We start from the raw sequence: 16,776 nt of genomic DNA on the forward strand, positions 1-16,776 counted from the left end.
GAGGAGCATATATTAGGAGAATAATTCCTTAGAAGCTACAAAATGTTAGCATTTGAGAGATTATGCATATAGCCTGTCATACTTGTAACCTGCAGAATGCTTCTATATAATTAATGAAATGCAACGTCTGTGTTCAGGATATATCACTGTGAATTTTTATTCTATTGAAATTTCAGGAATTGGCAATGGGGGTATGCTAATGTACTGCAAAGGGACAATTTACCCTGCAGTTTGGTAGGGGTTCTTTGCTGTATTTCTGTCTTCTACAGGCATTTAGCTGCTTTTACTGTACTACTTCTTTTTAGGGTTGCTGTTCTTTTAAAGTTGTCTAACTAGCGTTTTCCTATCAGTAAGCCTAGTTAATAGTTCTGCCCCATCTGCTACCTTTCTTGATCTGTTCATTTCCTGGTTATGGGTCAGTATGATGAAAGGTGCATAATTTTAAATACATGCAACTTATCTAAATTGTTGTGAGCTAGCCTGAAGATTTAAGAGCCAGTTTCTGAATGAGCAGCAGGTATGTACTGCTATATATCTGTAGCCTTTAATAAGCATCTGTCAAAGTTTATTGGAAACAGTTTACACAGCATTAATGTTTTGACTACACTGACATGCTTGGTTGGAGTGTCCCACAGGGTGACCTACTCACCAGAAGCCCCAGAGCAAACCTCCCACATCCCTTTCAATCGTTAGTCAGCCTTACATACCTGGTAACCTTTTTTGACTGTTTTTTGACTTTCCTAACCTTTATTAAACTAAATTAGTGATAAAATTACATGGGGTTCAGCATGTTAGCTCCTAGCTGATACTGAAGGAAGATGGCAGGCTGTATAAGGTGAAAACGCAGTAAAAGCTCTTGCTCAAAACTTGCTCATAATGGGAACATGAGGAATTTCAGTAGCTGTTGAAATTTAAGCCATCTCTACACTTATATAAGTCATGCAGACATTCCTTTACTGATACATCCACATTTGTTCAAGAGGAAAAAGTACAAGTAAAAATACTAACACTTTGTCCATCTCATTGCTTCTGATGCAAATTTTTTGTTAATTTATTAAAAAATAACAAGCAATCATTAGCATGTACTTTTTGATTCCCAGAAAAATAAATTGCAGTTTTCTGCTTTTTATTTAAAAACAAACAACAAAACCCCAAACCAAAAAATAAATGCAGTTTGAAGATTTTTATGAATTATATTCAGAATATATGATTTAGAATATTAGTACTAAAAATGTCTCATTTCTATTTTATTTTACAATATGTTATCAGCACATATAAATGTAGTGCATTGGGTTTTTTCTGATATATTCCTGTGGATATATAATATATAACTTTGGTTCAGTGGCAGTACTTCTTGCAATTTCTGCTATTTTACCTGCCAGTTTGAGGTGGCAAAAGGGGAGAAAGCTCTTTCTAGAACTAGGATTTTTTTAAATCCATATTAGAAATAATTCTGAAAGTGAAATATATTGCCTATATCTAAAACTTCTTCCTTCGTGTAGCTTGAATTGACAATTGTTGATGGTGACAGATTAGTTAACCTACAAATGCTGCTTCTTTGTTTTCTATTTACTTTCCAACTGTGCAAAATGTATTGCCTTTTTACTACTAGTTGTGTCTTGATGGTATCTTTTAAAATTTAATTTTAAACTCCACAAGCTCATATATCATTTTTTTACCTTCTTATCACTTTTGCTTTTCACTGTCTGGTTTGTCCTTCATTGGCTTGGCCTTCCAATACTGTACCTCGTGCTTTTGAAGGCTACAGAAACTTGAGGAAAGCAGTCAAGAAGAAAGAAGGTTGGAATATTTCCCAGGTTTTTAATTACCTGTCATTTCAATTAACTGGTTGTCATACATGAAAAGAAGTTGGGCAGATTCATAGGTACTTCAAGAGTAGTTCATTTAGCTTTTCAAAATTCTTTCCTGTGTTTTGACTTTCAACAAGTGTTTTAACTGGAAGGAACCTCTGTTGTGGAATTGAGGTTGACTCTGGGATTGCACAGTATTGAGCAAGCATTTGTGAGGAGGTGGTGCCTTTGGGAATCACTATAGAATTAAGTAGATTTCTTTCTTGCATGGCCTGTATGGAATGAAAGGCAGGAAGAAGGCGCAGTAGCTCATATGGTATGAAATGTATAGCAGGCAGTATACGACAATAATAATTTTGGCATGTGAGATCAAGAAGGTCTTGGTCCCTCACACCTCACTTAAGTCTGGTGCTTTTATTTTTGAAAGCGTGTGACTGAAGCCTTGACCATTCCTTCCATTCAGTTTCAGCCAAAGCAGTAGATAAAGCAGTTAGTCATAGAGAGCAGTTAAGTTGAGGGCTCTAAAAAGAAAAATATACTGTCATTAAAAATGAAAGTAACAGAGCTTTTATTTTTCACCTGTCTACTTTGATCCAAAAAACTCCCACTGAATTCATGCAGATGATGTGAGTCCACAGATCAGTAGCACACAAATTAAGCAGTACAGTTCTGCCTGGGACAGCTGCTGGCTTTCCTTCCTCCTGTCTCTCCCCTTTATTAGGCAGAACACAAATTCTCTGTAGTGGTGAGCTCCGTGCTGTGTGCAGGCAGAAGGGAAACTGGGGATTTGCCTCAATCTGCACAAAGATTGCAGCTAAGATCTGTTATCATTTAGGCTTATTAACCAACATAAAACAGAACATGTTGTGGGCTGAGTGAGATGAGAATATGTGGAAATGAGATTGTGTGGCTCTGTTCCCTGTTTGGCATTTGTTTTCTGTAAAAATCTGGTTAGGCTTTTTACTTCCAGCCTCCCTGGCTACTGTGTAGATTCAGATGGTCCAAGCAAAAGCTTTCTGCCTTGCCCATGGTCAGATGTAGCTGAATTTGTTTTCACTGGTGATGAGTGGGGCAGAAGGAACCAGATAGCACTGAACATGTTAAAAAATATTATAACAAAAAACTGTGTGTGCACAGAAGCACTGTGTTACTTAACTGGCACTCAGACTAGAGCTCTGTTTTAAAGGTAGCTTTTAGGTGTCACATGCCAAATTATAGTGTCTTGAATCTACTGAATATTTCTTGTCACTGCACTGAGTACTGGACTTGTCTAAGAGTTAGACCCTGAGCCTGGGCCCGTCTTGGTGTCAGTGGAGGAAGATGTGCATTCCTAGTTACCCTGCCTGATTAGTGACAGCACATAACTTCCAAATTTTTATGCAGCTGAAGTTAGGTGGGGTGGATTCCACATTATGCAATCCTAACCACATTTTTTCATTATTACCCCCTATAGTGTCTAGCCCTGTTCTAGCATGATTTCCCATCTTTTGGGGCTGGTTTGTGTTTTGTACACATAGCGCTAGAGGGACCAACATTTCGTCCATGACTATTTGCAGAGTGCCATTGATTTTTGAATTTTACATTTGCATGTGATGTTTCAAATGTGCACTTAAAAATGTTAAAACTCATCCTGATGGCTAATACACCAAACCTTTAAAACAGAACAAACCCCTACTGTGATTTGCATAAGCTATCACTACAGTTCAGGTTGCCAAGAGAAGAAAGAATATAGAGATACTTGACTTTTAAATAAGTTTTGAACCATAGTCTGAAAAGCAAAAGCATGGAAATATACTAAAATTTAATCTTAATAGTTGGGAAAAATATCTTTTTGAGATGGACAGTTCTATTGCAAAAATTCAGTATTTCTTGGCTCTGTTTGTTGTTGTATCAATGCCTATTATGAGCATTCCCTTGATGTCAAAGTAGATAACTGATCAACAGAGTAGTTATAGTATGATAAATTAGGATATTGTTTAAGGCTTATACATAGATTTTCAGATGATTGTAAGCACAGTAGGCTCTGTTATAGCTTGAGAGTGTAGTAGTAATACCTGTAATGTATCTTGTATCTACACACAATTTTCTTCCTTTGTCTTGTGAAAGCTGTTCTGGGTATACTGCAACTTCTGTGCAAAATTCTGATTGTCCTAGTTGTGCAATATGCCCTAAAACAATGTGCTAATCATTAATATTATTTTGCAAGCTAAGATTAAGAGTAATTAAGCATTCTTTTATTATCTGCGGGAGTTTGGAAGTTGTGTTTTACCCATGCCCAACACCTGTACCTTTGCCTAACTACACTTCGGTTTTCATCTTTATTTGGAATGACAACTTATTGGTTTGGGGGATGGGAAACACATGCCATTTCAGTTTGTGAATATTTTGTGTCTGTGCCTATTCTGCTAGTGTTAAAGAGGATAACACAGATAACGAGCAGGAGAAGAGAGATGAAAAAGGCACTTCGGAGAGAGAGAATAATGAATTGGAAGTAGTAAGTATTTAGAATTGTTCGGTTTATTTCTTCATTGTCTGTTTAAAGATTTACAAGGCTATAGAAAGGAAATTAGGAATGGGTCAGGTGAATGCTGTGGCTTCACAGTGATAGTCACAAGTGATTGTGGATGGAAAAGTGTGGGTGTGCTTCAACATCTTTCTATTTTGTACGTTTTGTAGGAGGAAATTCAGGAAGTAAGTGATCATGAGGATGAAGAAGATGATGATGAGGAGGATGAAGATGACATGGAAGTTGTTGAAAGCTCGGATGAATCAGATTCTGACTCTGATGAAAAAGGTGATGTCAGTGCAATATTTTGTAGAATTTTACAAATACTATCTGTCATTCCTTGGGTTTTGGTAGGCAAGACAGTGTGCTGTCAACCCACTGTCCATAATTCTCTGTGGATTGTATGTCTAGTGAATTCTTTTTTGGTTATGGTGTTAAAACATGTAATCTACATCTGATCAGGTGTCCCCATACTGGCTTTAAAATTGACCAGAGGCCATCAGGTGTTTGATAACACATATCTTAGAATATCCAAAGTGTAAGGTTTAAGTACTGTGTTATTTTTATGTCTCTGGACTAATCACCAAGGTTATAGCTCCCACTCAGTTAATTTGGAAATGGGTAGAATTTAATTTTGAAAGGCTGGAAGTCTGTCAGCCTTTCTCATTTTCAGAGGCTGTGGTTTTATGTAGAAGGATTAACAGCTGGCTTATGTGTGGTATGCAAATTAGGACTGCTAGAGTCAGAGACAGCATCACCAGCAATTCTCTCATGTGAGTTGGGCCAAATGGGCAAACCAAGTCTGGTTCCTTCTTGTTTGAGTCACACAAACCATTAGCAGGAGTTGCAGAACCTGGAAAAAACCAAATCCTCAGCTGACATCTTTATTCTGGAGCACATAATCTTAAGCCAAAAAAGGACCTAATTGACTAAAGAAATTAATTAAACTTTTATAAACTTAGCATGTGGGTTAGTCCTTTTTCCATACTTTTTCCTCCTACTTTTCTCATTCCCTTCACCATTCCACTTCCATGGTTGAGGTGGCTCCTCTCTCCTCAGAATTTTGGCTGTATTTTTCTATGAGCTGGAGAAGGGAAAGTCTCCCCTTGGAGTCTGCCAGCACTGAAATTTTCCTTTTATAATCTGCTGGGTTTGTGAATGACAGTTATTTTCCAGCCCTGAGACGTGACTGAAGTCTCACAGCCTGTGCAACTTTTGTGTGAGGAAGGACAGGTTGCTGATGATGAGATTTAAATGTGAAGAATTGCAACATATGGGCAACTGTGATCCAATAAAAGATATCTTTCCCTACCTCTTCCCCAGTTCTAGGATGGGGAGAGTGTTTAAGTGGGAGACTTTATCATGAATTGCAGGTAATAGTTTTGCTTGCTGTATTGTGCTTTGTGTAGAATTCTCCTATGCACAATTTACATGTCAGGAAATGACCCTAACATTGCACGGGGTATCTATAGTTATATGATCCTCACTGTTACTTTAACAGAAGTCTTAATTTTTAATCTTTTTATTTTAGAAAATTATCAGGCTGACTTGGCAAATATCACCTGTGAAATAGCCATTAAGCAGAAACTGATAGATGAGCTAGAGAACAGCCAGCGAAGGTTGCAAACACTGAAAAAACAGTACGAAGAGAAACTAATGATGCTACAACATAAGATTCGAGACACTCAGCTTGAAAGAGATCAGGTTCTTCAAAACTTGGGTAAGAAGTACAAAATCATTTAAATCTACATGTTGTGTAAGATATTAAAATTTAGTTGTTTGCTACTTCCCTTAGTTCTTTTTTCTAATGTGATAAGAAATTGCAGAAAACAGAAATAGGTTTGTACCCATAATGCCAGTGAATCATACTTTACTCATTCTAGTTTCTACCAAAATTGAGAGATTTTTTAAAAAGATACTGCTACAAACAGGTATTTGATTTGGTTGAATAAGCATTTTCAATTTTATAGGAGCTCTCACTTTAACATAGTCCTTGAGATACTTCCTGAATTAAAAGTACTTTCCCTCTCCTCCCTTTCCCCTTTCTTTGGATTTGCATAAAAATAAGAAGTAGGATCAGTGGCCTTGCAAAGATGTTTTACTGACCAAACTTTTTTCAATATGTAATCATATGGAGATGAAAAACTAACTCTGGCTCAGGAAGTCCTAAGCCACAAATAGTTGAACTTTGGGAGAGTACTGGGGGAAGTGTTTAGTTTGTTTCTTTCTTTTTAAAAATATAGTATATATGCTCTATAGTTATATACTTTATATGCTTTTGCTGTTCCCTTATTCTTCCTTAGACTTTCCCTTGTGATCAGTGCCAGAGAAGGGATACTAGGCTTGATGACTGTTGGGACTGTTAGGATCTTGTGCACATATGTGTGAATAAGCATGTATGTATCTGTGTCTTCAGGTACTCAGATATTTATTGTCTAGTGCAAAGAAATCAGAAGGAAAGTGTTAATAACTTGATCTCTTATCCAAGAAGACATACAAGGTGGAAAGCTGAGGCAGTGCGGGTGACGGAAGCTGGAGACAAATTTTTCAAAGATATTGCAGATAATGCTAAAAGCAGAGGAAGCAGTCATCTCCTGTGACTGGCAAAGTGAAAATATTGTGAATTCCCTTTTGCTCTAGGTTCTGTAGAGACCTATTCAGAAGAAAAAGCAAAAAAAATCAAGTCAGAATATGAAAAGAAACTCCAAGCCATGAATAAAGAACTGCAGAGACTTCAAACAGCGCAAAAGGAACACGCACGATTGCTTAAAAATCAGTCTCAATATGAAAAGCAACTGAAGAAATTGCAGCAGGAGGTGACAGAGATGAAGAAAACCAAGGTATATTTCAGTATATTGAAGTGTTGTACAATGAGTGTTTACTGAAAAATGGGTTGAAATCTCCTGTGCATTTTTCTACCAGGTAACTCTGTTCTTGCTGTCAGCTGCTCAGAAGACTGAAAACAGAAAAGATATGAAGACTAGGCTGTTCCTTGGGGAGAGGGGTGGCATTTAGGTTTAATGAACAGAAATTACAGTATCAAACATGGAGAAGCTTGCACTGCTTATTAGCTGTTTTTCAGCACTTAGTGAAGAAGACACATTAGATAGAGGAGGTAAATCGCTAAAAGCGTGTAATGTACTAGAAGATGGCAATTTGAAGAAGAAACTCTATATGAGTGCGGGCAGGGAACAGCACTTCAGTGTAAACAGCTTTTTCGAAGTGATGACCTCTTTACAGGTTCGCTTGATGAAACAAATGAAAGAAGAGCAGGAGAAAGCTAGAATGACTGAGTCGAGAAGAAACAGAGAGATTGCACAGCTTAAAAAGGAGCAACGCAAACGAGAGGTGATTTGACAGATAAAGAACTTTCATTTGAAATAAGCATCTATCATTATGATGTGCGTCCACTTGCAGGCAGACCATGTGTATATGCATTCACTGAGACCGGCATGTACCGGTCTCAGTGTACAATGTACTGGTGTCTTTTCACGAGTCAAAATGCACATTATTTGTTTTGACTTCTATGATAACTTAGTTCCTAGCTTCAGGTGATAAGTGCAACAGAAAATAGAAGACTTACTGAAATACTTATTAAATATTATTTTATTAGTTAAACTTTGCAAAACTGTTGTTACCACCTTAGTTGCATGCAAGTATGCTTTTTGATAGAGAATTGATATAGTGAAACACTTATTTTCATTCTGCCCTAGGAAGAGCAAGAAACCATTGTGACTTGATCTCTTCATGTCACAACAGTTTTGCAAACTTGTATTACTGTGTTAAGGTCATCTTTTTTTGTTTTTTTTGTTTGTTTGTTTGTTTTTTACACAATACAGTCCTTGTGGCAGATAATGGAAAAAATATGTGCTGCTTCTATTTTTTCACAGCATCAGCTCAAGCTTCTGGAAGCTCAGAAAAGAAATCAAGAAGTAATCTTACGTCGCAAAACTGAAGAGGTATTGTGGTAAAATAGTAATGCATCTTTGAAAACAGAATGATATTGTATTGCTATAACTTAGAACGTGGTTTTGGGGAGAGGTAATTATGTCTTTGCACTCTGTTTCAGGTCACAGCCCTTCGTCGGCAAGTAAGGCCTCTGTCTGATAAAGTGGCAGGAAAAGTAAGTCGAAAGCTGAGTCTGCCTGAGCATCCTGTACAGGAACCAAGTTCTAGCTCACCAGTTGAGTATGATGGTTCAAGAATAGCAGCACAGCAGAAGATGAGAATTCCTGTTGCAAGGGTTCAAGCATTATCTGTAACTGCAACAAATGGAACAGGGTAAGGATTAGAACTGTGTAGTACTCTCAAGAGAACTAAAAATTGCATGGACTTTCTAGTAGATAACCTTGTGATGATACGTATTGCAGTAGTTGTTACTTTTCAAACTGCTGTCACGTGATGCTCATAAAATGGGCATTTTACCATTACCAAATGCAATTTGAGTTTTGTGGGTTCAAGACAGTGTGGAATAATGTAAAATGGCACTAAAGGACAAATTGCATTAAGAAACCTCAAAATTTCAAAATCCAGTTAATCTATTCTTAAAGAGAAATGCCCTTGTTGGTCCAATGCCTCCAGTGATCTTAAGTACAAAGAAAAAGTTGTTGGAAAACACAGTTTGTACTAGGTTTATTGGTCATCTTCCACTGTGGTTTGAAGCAGATCTCCTTGTTAAATACGGAACAACTCTTAGGTGGCATTCGGTTTCAACGGTGCATCATACAAGATGCCACGGTGTTTGGTACCTGTTTTTCAACTGCAGTGTATTAGAGTGCAGTAGAGTTTGGGACTGGGTGCAGGTAGCTGTGTGGTGCAATGAAAAACCACAAGAAATTCTGCAAGAAATGTTTAAGTTGTCCGTGAAAAATCTTCTGGCCTGATCATTTCTACATTCAAATGTGTAATTGGACTACTTTAGACTTAGCTGTACGTTTCTGTTGAATTTATCACAGAAAGAAATATCAGCGGAAAGGATTGACAAGCAGAGTTTACTCCTCAAAGGCAGCCAGGATGAAGTGGCAGTTACTTGAACGCAGAGTTACTGATATCATTATGCAGAGGATGACCATTTCCAATATGGAGGCAGATATGAACAGGTTACTTACGGTGAGTGATCTACTAAACACTGTTGGCTGTATCGTCATGTTAAATAAAGAGAGAGCAGTGCATTTACATTTGCTGTAAATTAATTGCTGTGATGGTGACATAGGCAAAGTGATTGGAATCCATTGCAGTCAACGAAGAAGCTCTAAACAACTCCAGTAATCATTTGGACCATGGGACTTCTATGCTTAGTTAAGAAATAAAAAGCACATTAATCGAATCATGTGCAAACATATTAATATATTCACCTGTAGAACTTCTTCCTGTAGAAATCATGATATGTTAAAGTATAACAAGGAAAGGAAAACAAAACAAAAAGGCACTTAAATGCCCTAAGTGTTTACTAATTCCTTTTTGTGTAATATTATGTCTTTGGGGAAAATAGCAACGTGAAGAACTTACAAAAAGAAGAGAAAAGCTTTCAAAGAAAAGGGAGAAGCTCATCAAGGATGGGGGTGGCAGTGAAGCAGATAGAAATGTCCAAAACATAAATGAAGAGATGGAATCACTAACTGCGAATATAGATTACATTAATGACAGCATTTCTGACTGCCAAGCAAACATTATGCAAATGGAAGAAGCAAAGGTAGGTCAAATATTAATGCAATAATGGTCAAATGGAGAAAAGAAGAAACAACTGTGTCAGCCTTGAAAATGTTCTCATTTAGAAATTGTGTTTTGGCTGTGTAATTATTGAACCAGGAAGTGAAAATTGGTGAAAACTTGGGTGAAGTCTGAAATGAAGAGTGTTTATGCAACTGAACTTTCAGATCTGAATTTTAGTGTCAATAGTAATGCAAGTTAAGATTGCAAAGCATTTAAATGTCAAAGCTGATGCTTTCTATTCTGCTGGCATTAAATTAATATAATTCTTGGGACTGAAGGCTAACAGCTTGTATCATCTTCCTGCAGCTGTTGATATACTTTCACTCCCTTATATTGTTTTTGTATACTTTCAGTATATTTAAGTATTTCTGTATGTAACAATTTATATAAACTCTTTATATTGCATTTTAGTATATTTTCAATTATGGAATAGTGGCTTTCTATAACTAAAGAGACTTTTCAGGCCAAGTTGTTTGTTTAGGGTTGACTTTTCAGATTAATTTAGTAAAGGGAAATTGTCTATTACAATTGATGTAGAATTTTGAATATTACCAAAAGCAGTGAAATCCAAATGTGAAAACTCTTATGCACATCATACCTTACATGATCTAGCAGGAAGAATCCACCACATACAGTGTCCTAGGTCTCTTGGCACATGGTAGCATGAAATCTGAACTGTAATGCTTACCAGTATTTTTATATGGCAGTGCTTGAGTTCTTCCTCTCCCACCTTGAGCTAATATGTGCTTTAATACATGTTACATTGCCAGTGGCTTTTACTACTTTACTCACATCAGGGTTTCTTGAATTTTGGACAACATGGTATGAGGTTACAAGACTTTACCAGTAAAGAAGTAGTGAACACAAAAGGCTTAACAGTTCTTAAGGGTACCAGAGTGCTTAGTACTGACTGAGAATAATCAGAAGAAAAATGAGGAAAAGACTAGGGGGAGAAGCCTTCAAATGCATGAAGGCTGCAGAATGAAGAAATGCACTCATTTCTGCATCCACTGTGTATAGTTTAGCTTGTAGAAAGAAGGGGTCTGAGTTGGAGGTTGAGAAAAGCTTTCTAATAGGAAAGAAACTGAAGCACTGAAAGAGACTGGGGAGGCTGCAGTCTGTACTGTGGCGTGTTTTGTGGATAGTTTGGAAAAATTTCTGTCAGACATGGTTTAGAGGTACCAAGGGGATGAACTGGGTGATATTGCAGCATCTTCACTCTTTCTGTTTTCTATGACTACTGTAATGAAGTTAAAAAAAAAAAAAAATTGTATTTTTCACCATCTGACATTTTGTTGTTGCACATGTAGGAAGAAGGAGAGACTTTGGATGTAACAGCAGTGATTAATGCTTGCACTTTGACAGAAGCTCGATATTTGCTTGATCACTTCCTCACAATGGGTATCAGTAAGGTAATGCATTAAGTTAAATATATGTGTGCCAGGACTATGCCATGTACCAGGAGCAGAACTGTGCTGACATAAAGACTAACTAATGTGAATTTATACCTGTGAAAAGTAAGCCAGACAAAACAAAGCTGGTCAATGCTACTGCATCATGCTGGTTCTCAGTGTGAAGGCCCTTGAGATCCATTGTCCCCTTCAATCTGTTGCCTGCTTTTCAACCCCCAGTAGAGTCTACTTCACTAATTACCTCGTGTTGTTCTTAGAAGAGCACTAGCTTTTCGTAATCAAATAAATCATCTCCTTCTATGTTTTTCAACAAGCTCTTAAAGAATGCTCAGGAACTTTTTTAAAGACCGGCTCAGCCACTTCCTTAAAAATAGGAGCCTTTAAAATATATTTATGCGTGGCATACTTTAGTCAGACTTCTACTTTTGAGTAGAGCAATATGGGCTTTTTCCAAAAGCCTTGGGAAGTAATATTTTCAAAATTAGTATTTGGCAGTTTATAACTCTGTGCACACATGTATCATATCGTCTTGCTGCTGCTTTTTTTTCCTCTTTAGAGGCCATACTCAGTGTCATTGAATCAAATGAAAGATTTCAAGGCTATTGAAATGGGCTTTGGGTCAGTTCCATTGACCAATTCTCTGTTCCTTTTTTTTGCCCTCTTGATTCATCACTGTGCAGATAATAAAAAAAGTTCGTGTGTTTTTTTTTTTTTTTAAAAAAAAGGAAAAGAAAATTCCCACAATCACATTGGCATCTGCAAATTTCAGTCTCCTGATTCTTTTCAGCCCTTGGGTGGGTTGAATGGACACTTGACTACTTGCAGCAGCATTAATATGAGAAGTGCCTCTGATTTGCTCTGTTAACAATTTCTCCTTATGATAAAAGCTTCATTAAGTGAAGACGTTTCTCCTCTTTCTGATAAGTAATTATTGTGCAGAAAAACTGAAGGTACATTTTGCAAAATTGGTCGTGCCTGCTGTCTATTCTGTTGTTTGTTTCCACATGCAAAATGTGTCTATGTTGTTTTAGTTCATGATAAAATCAGAATCTAATGTGTGAGTCTGTAATACTACACTTCTTTCTCAAGTGCTGGCACTCAAAGGTCCTCTGATATCCTACAAGTCTTTGAGAATATGTGTTGTACCTTCTTTTTTCCCTACTGTTTCTTCTATTTGGAAACCATTCTCTGCAAATTTCCTTGGCTACATTTTCTACAACTAAAAAATTCCCACTATTCCATGGGTCTATGGAAGTTCCCTTAGAATGGATTCTCTCCTTGGTTAGGCCATGAGATCTTTCAGCAGAAGCTGGAAGTTCACTGAGTGACTCTGTAGGAAACATTACTGTTCTGGGGTTGGTGGCTTTTTGGTTTTTTGGGTGTTTTGGGGTTTTTTTTGGTGTTTTTTTTCCTGTTGTTTGTTATAGAGCATCATAGGTAATAATTAAAAAATGACAACTTATTTGTGAAAAATGGAGATGTTAATTTTCCAGATGCTTGCTACTCTTAAATAAATGCAAAGGATCTATGAATTGTACTCGGGAGTCACATCCAACTTAGCCACTAGATGCATATTTGCAAGGCAGAGTCTGAGGAACACAAGTTAAATGGATGCTTAATGAGTCCCTTTAAAAGCAAATTTAAAAAAAAAATATAAAAAAAGAAAGACCTTTAGTTGACACCTGATCTTTAGGATGTGAAAGGAAGGTTACAAAGTACATGTTGTTTGTGTTTGTAGTTTTTAAAAGGTCTTGGCAATTCTCGTTTTGTAACAAGAGAGTTGTGATAAAGCATTTGTCATCTTTTTCTTTCTTTCTCTCTCCTAGGGTCTCCAAGCAGCTCAGAAAGAAGCTCAGATTAAAGTTCTTGAGGGACGCCTTAAGCAGACAGAGATTACTAGTGCTACTCAAAACCAACTGCTGTTTCATATGTTGAAAGAAAAAGCCGAGTTAAATCCTGAACTTGATGCTTTGCTGGGTCATGCTTTGCAAGGTAATTTTGTCACCTTGTATTCTGAATAGTCAGCTGCATGTCATGTTTGCCTTTCATGCATGCTGTACTGGGCATTCTAGGCTATTTCTTTTCTGAATAGATGCTGTATTTTAACAACTTATACTTAAACTCTCTTTCACAATTGATGTGCATGCATGTGACTTTTAAGTATATCCCCTCAGCAGTGAAATGTAGGAAATAAGGTTTTTTTTATTATTGAGACTTTTTAATCCAGATAATCTGCTTGTTATTTTTACAAAAGACTATGCACTTACAATTTGATATGATTTCAACTTCTGAATGTGAAATTCTAAACATGCAATCCTGTTCAATCATCATATGTTAGTGATTTTGAAAGTGGCAGTGTATGTCTGTTACGGCATCTATTCTACTTCTCATGAGATGATATTAAGAAAAATTTAGAATACATTTGGGTACTTTTGTTTTATTTCTTTTTCTAAATGGATATGTTTTGATTGGAGTGTTGCTTTTGTTTCCTTGTTGCTGTTATTTACACAGACCTAGATAGCATACCGTTGGGTAAGTATGTTTAGCTTTCTGTGTGCTGTACAGCTGCATGAGTTACTAATTCATTCATGTTCACTAACTGGTGCATCTTAGAATTTGTGAGTTTGCGAAGTTTGCATGAACTATTCTGTAAATGTAGTCATTATCATGAGCTTACAGAGCATTTCTTCTTTTCTGAAACCACCCACAGCCCTAGTTAGATTTGTCAGATAAGAAGCGACCACAGTAAGCAGAGCTGTATTTCAAATTTATAACGTACTGCTTATGAACCTATAGTATGTTCAGACTACATAAAGCTATTTTGTGATATACAATTGACATAGTTGTGATAAATTCTGCTCATCTTCTTAGGTCTGAAAAAAAGTAATTCTTAACATGCAGGTCATTTTTAACCTTTTGCAGATAGCTTATTTTGTAATGTAAATGTTTTACAGAATGCGGATTATATCTCACTTTTTAAATTTGGTTTAGTTACTGACTTCACTGATTTTGAGGTGATGAGTCTTTTATTGTTGCTTTTGAATGATTCCCAAATAAATTATGCTTTTGTCCCCTCACTTGCTCCTAGCCACAAAATTGGCTATGTTTGAAACTTAGAAAAATATTCCTGATGTCAGTAACAATTCCTTTTGTATTGTCTTGTATTACGTCTAATCCCATTATGCTGTCCTGTGCTAGTTTGCATAGGCATCTGAAATATTTCAAAAGCACAAAACTGCCTGAAAGTGTATAGATCATCATCTGGTGTAAACTGGTGAGAACTTTGCCAGCTTCCTGACAGGTGACACCTGAAGATCTCTGTCAGGGCATCTTGCTGCATATGGCCGGTATTTATTCAGGGACCTCAGTGGTTATTAATATCATAGTGTGTCTAAAATAGACTCTTAATGTGTGTGCATGTGTGTGTGTTCACCCCTGTTAGAGTGAGAGCAGTGCTTCTCCAGTCAGGAAGTTAGTATTGCATTTTCTTTAGCTCTGGGCAGGCTTTTACTTACTAACAGCATCTGGAGCAGTGAAAAGATACTTGTTAAATGCATTGGAACAGTAGCTCTATCATCAAAATTTTTGTAGAGTCTATCTCATTAAAGAAGCTTTTTAACACTTTGCAAGCATGAACTGAGGCTTTTAAAACACCTAAGCCACTCAGGACTATGCTAACACTTCATAGGAAGGAAACTTCACTGTGGGTTTATCTCGGCTGAATATGCCATACTAACCTTGGTCTGCACTGAAATCCAAACTGTTGATAGTCTGTGTTTTGTAGATCACTAGTGGATAAACCTTTTGATCTGCAGGGAGTTTAGACACTGTTGTAGCGATGCTTCGAGGGTGGGAGTGCCTGCTGGTCAGCAGGGACTCTGTTGCTGCAGGGACTCCCTGGTAACCTGACAGAGGTGGAAGTGTGGCTGGCAGCAGATCCTGAGACCAGTTTCACCAAGCTTCCTGACAGCTCAGTGGCACTACCCAGCCAGCCCCATCCTAAGCAGAAGGGTTGTTTAGGATGCAACCAGGGATGCTTTGGATGTTCGAGGGTGCTTGTGAACCGTTACCTTGATGCCTACTTTCAGCTCTGATATCTTCAAAAGTTCTTAGCCATTTGAATACACTTGGCTTGAAGTTTGGGCATTCCCCAGTGTAGTTGTGCACCTACATTCAAGCATCGAATTAAGAAAAGGGTTCAGTCTGCAGGAAGGTACGTCACAGGCTTGGGTTTTGACCCTCAGAATGGGTTTTGAATGCACACTTGCCTTGTGTGTGGATGAACCATCTGCCATTTGCTATCCCATCTGCTCTTGTGAAGAGTTAACATGGCCACAAAGTTGAGTCCTGAAGTGTTGCTGGAGTGACTCCTTTCTGAAGAATTGTAGGAGGTGCTTTTCATTCCCACCCGTGACATCTGGATGTTCATGGATGTGACTCACAGCCATGTATGTGCAGATCTTGAGAGGCTGGTCAAATGTCTGGATGAACCATGCTGGTGTGCTGCATTGTACTGGTATGCTCCAGTTGCCTCTGCATGAGGATGAAGACAAGTCATCAGAAAAGCTCTCCAATGTTCTATAATCATTGGTTTGTTAGCAGTCATCTCAGCTGCTCCTCGCAAGCAATAGTGCCTTTAGTAACTTTATTGCTCCTTTCATCTCTTCTCACTCAGGACTTCTTGCAGAATTTTGCTCTTCTGTCTCTTCTAATTTCTTTTTGTTGATTCGGTGTGCTGGTTTCTACCTGGGGGCTTTCTGAAGTCTTCCTGTGCTGAATTGCAGACAAACTGAAGAAAAATATCAATACATGTCAGGTCACATGAGGGTGAGCCTACAAATAAAATCCCATCTTTTGTGTCCATCCCACACTTTCTACTTTGTTACCTGTAAAAGCTGATTGCAAGTTCTTTATGAGAAGAGGATGAAGTAACATCACCCTAATATGAATCTTGTATTTTTAAAAAATGCATTTATTCTATTGATGCTGCTTTTGTACCTTGCTAGAAGGAGCAATACTCTAGCTCCCCTCTTCTGCAGAAGACAGAATAATAACGTGTGTAGAAAAGGCTTAATGTGGGCTCAAATCCCGGATTGAACAAAAAAGAAAGTTCAGAGTGCTATTCCTGTGACCCTGCTTTCTTTATAATATTGTTGTATTTCTGATAATTAAGGTCACATTGTTAAAACTAATACAGCAGTTGAGTACCTCTGAAGTGCATTGTTGGTGTTGGTGCCAGATTGATGTATGGTTTTGACTTTCTCAGGAAACATTTTTAGATGTAGCATACACAAGAAGGCAGCATTTTCCTCTTCTTTTCTTCATTCCTTATCAG

The 16,776-nt window shown here is 37.5% G+C and overlaps 1 protein-coding gene across 1 annotated transcript in view; it reads left to right on the forward strand.

Annotated features, from left to right (window-relative positions):
• KIF21A (kinesin family member 21A) overlaps positions 1-16,776 on the forward strand; it is a 55,898-nt gene that overhangs the window by 14,506 nt on the left and 24,616 nt on the right. The window contains exons 9-21 of the mRNA XM_059816972.1: positions 1,762-1,800; positions 4,221-4,305; positions 4,488-4,605; positions 5,849-6,037; positions 6,958-7,157; positions 7,558-7,665; positions 8,208-8,276; positions 8,387-8,598; positions 9,273-9,426; positions 9,809-10,009; positions 11,340-11,441; positions 13,268-13,433; positions 13,953-13,973. Of these exons, the coding sequence (XP_059672955.1) occupies positions 1,762-1,800; positions 4,221-4,305; positions 4,488-4,605; positions 5,849-6,037; positions 6,958-7,157; positions 7,558-7,665; positions 8,208-8,276; positions 8,387-8,598; positions 9,273-9,426; positions 9,809-10,009; positions 11,340-11,441; positions 13,268-13,433; positions 13,953-13,973 (1,664 nt within the window). The remainder of the gene's footprint in view (positions 1-1,761; positions 1,801-4,220; positions 4,306-4,487; positions 4,606-5,848; positions 6,038-6,957; positions 7,158-7,557; positions 7,666-8,207; positions 8,277-8,386; positions 8,599-9,272; positions 9,427-9,808; positions 10,010-11,339; positions 11,442-13,267; positions 13,434-13,952; positions 13,974-16,776) is intronic.

Source organism: Gavia stellata, chromosome 4 (assembly GCF_030936135.1).
Source record: "Gavia stellata isolate bGavSte3 chromosome 4, bGavSte3.hap2, whole genome shotgun sequence".
NCBI lineage: Eukaryota > Metazoa > Chordata > Aves > Gaviiformes > Gaviidae > Gavia > Gavia stellata.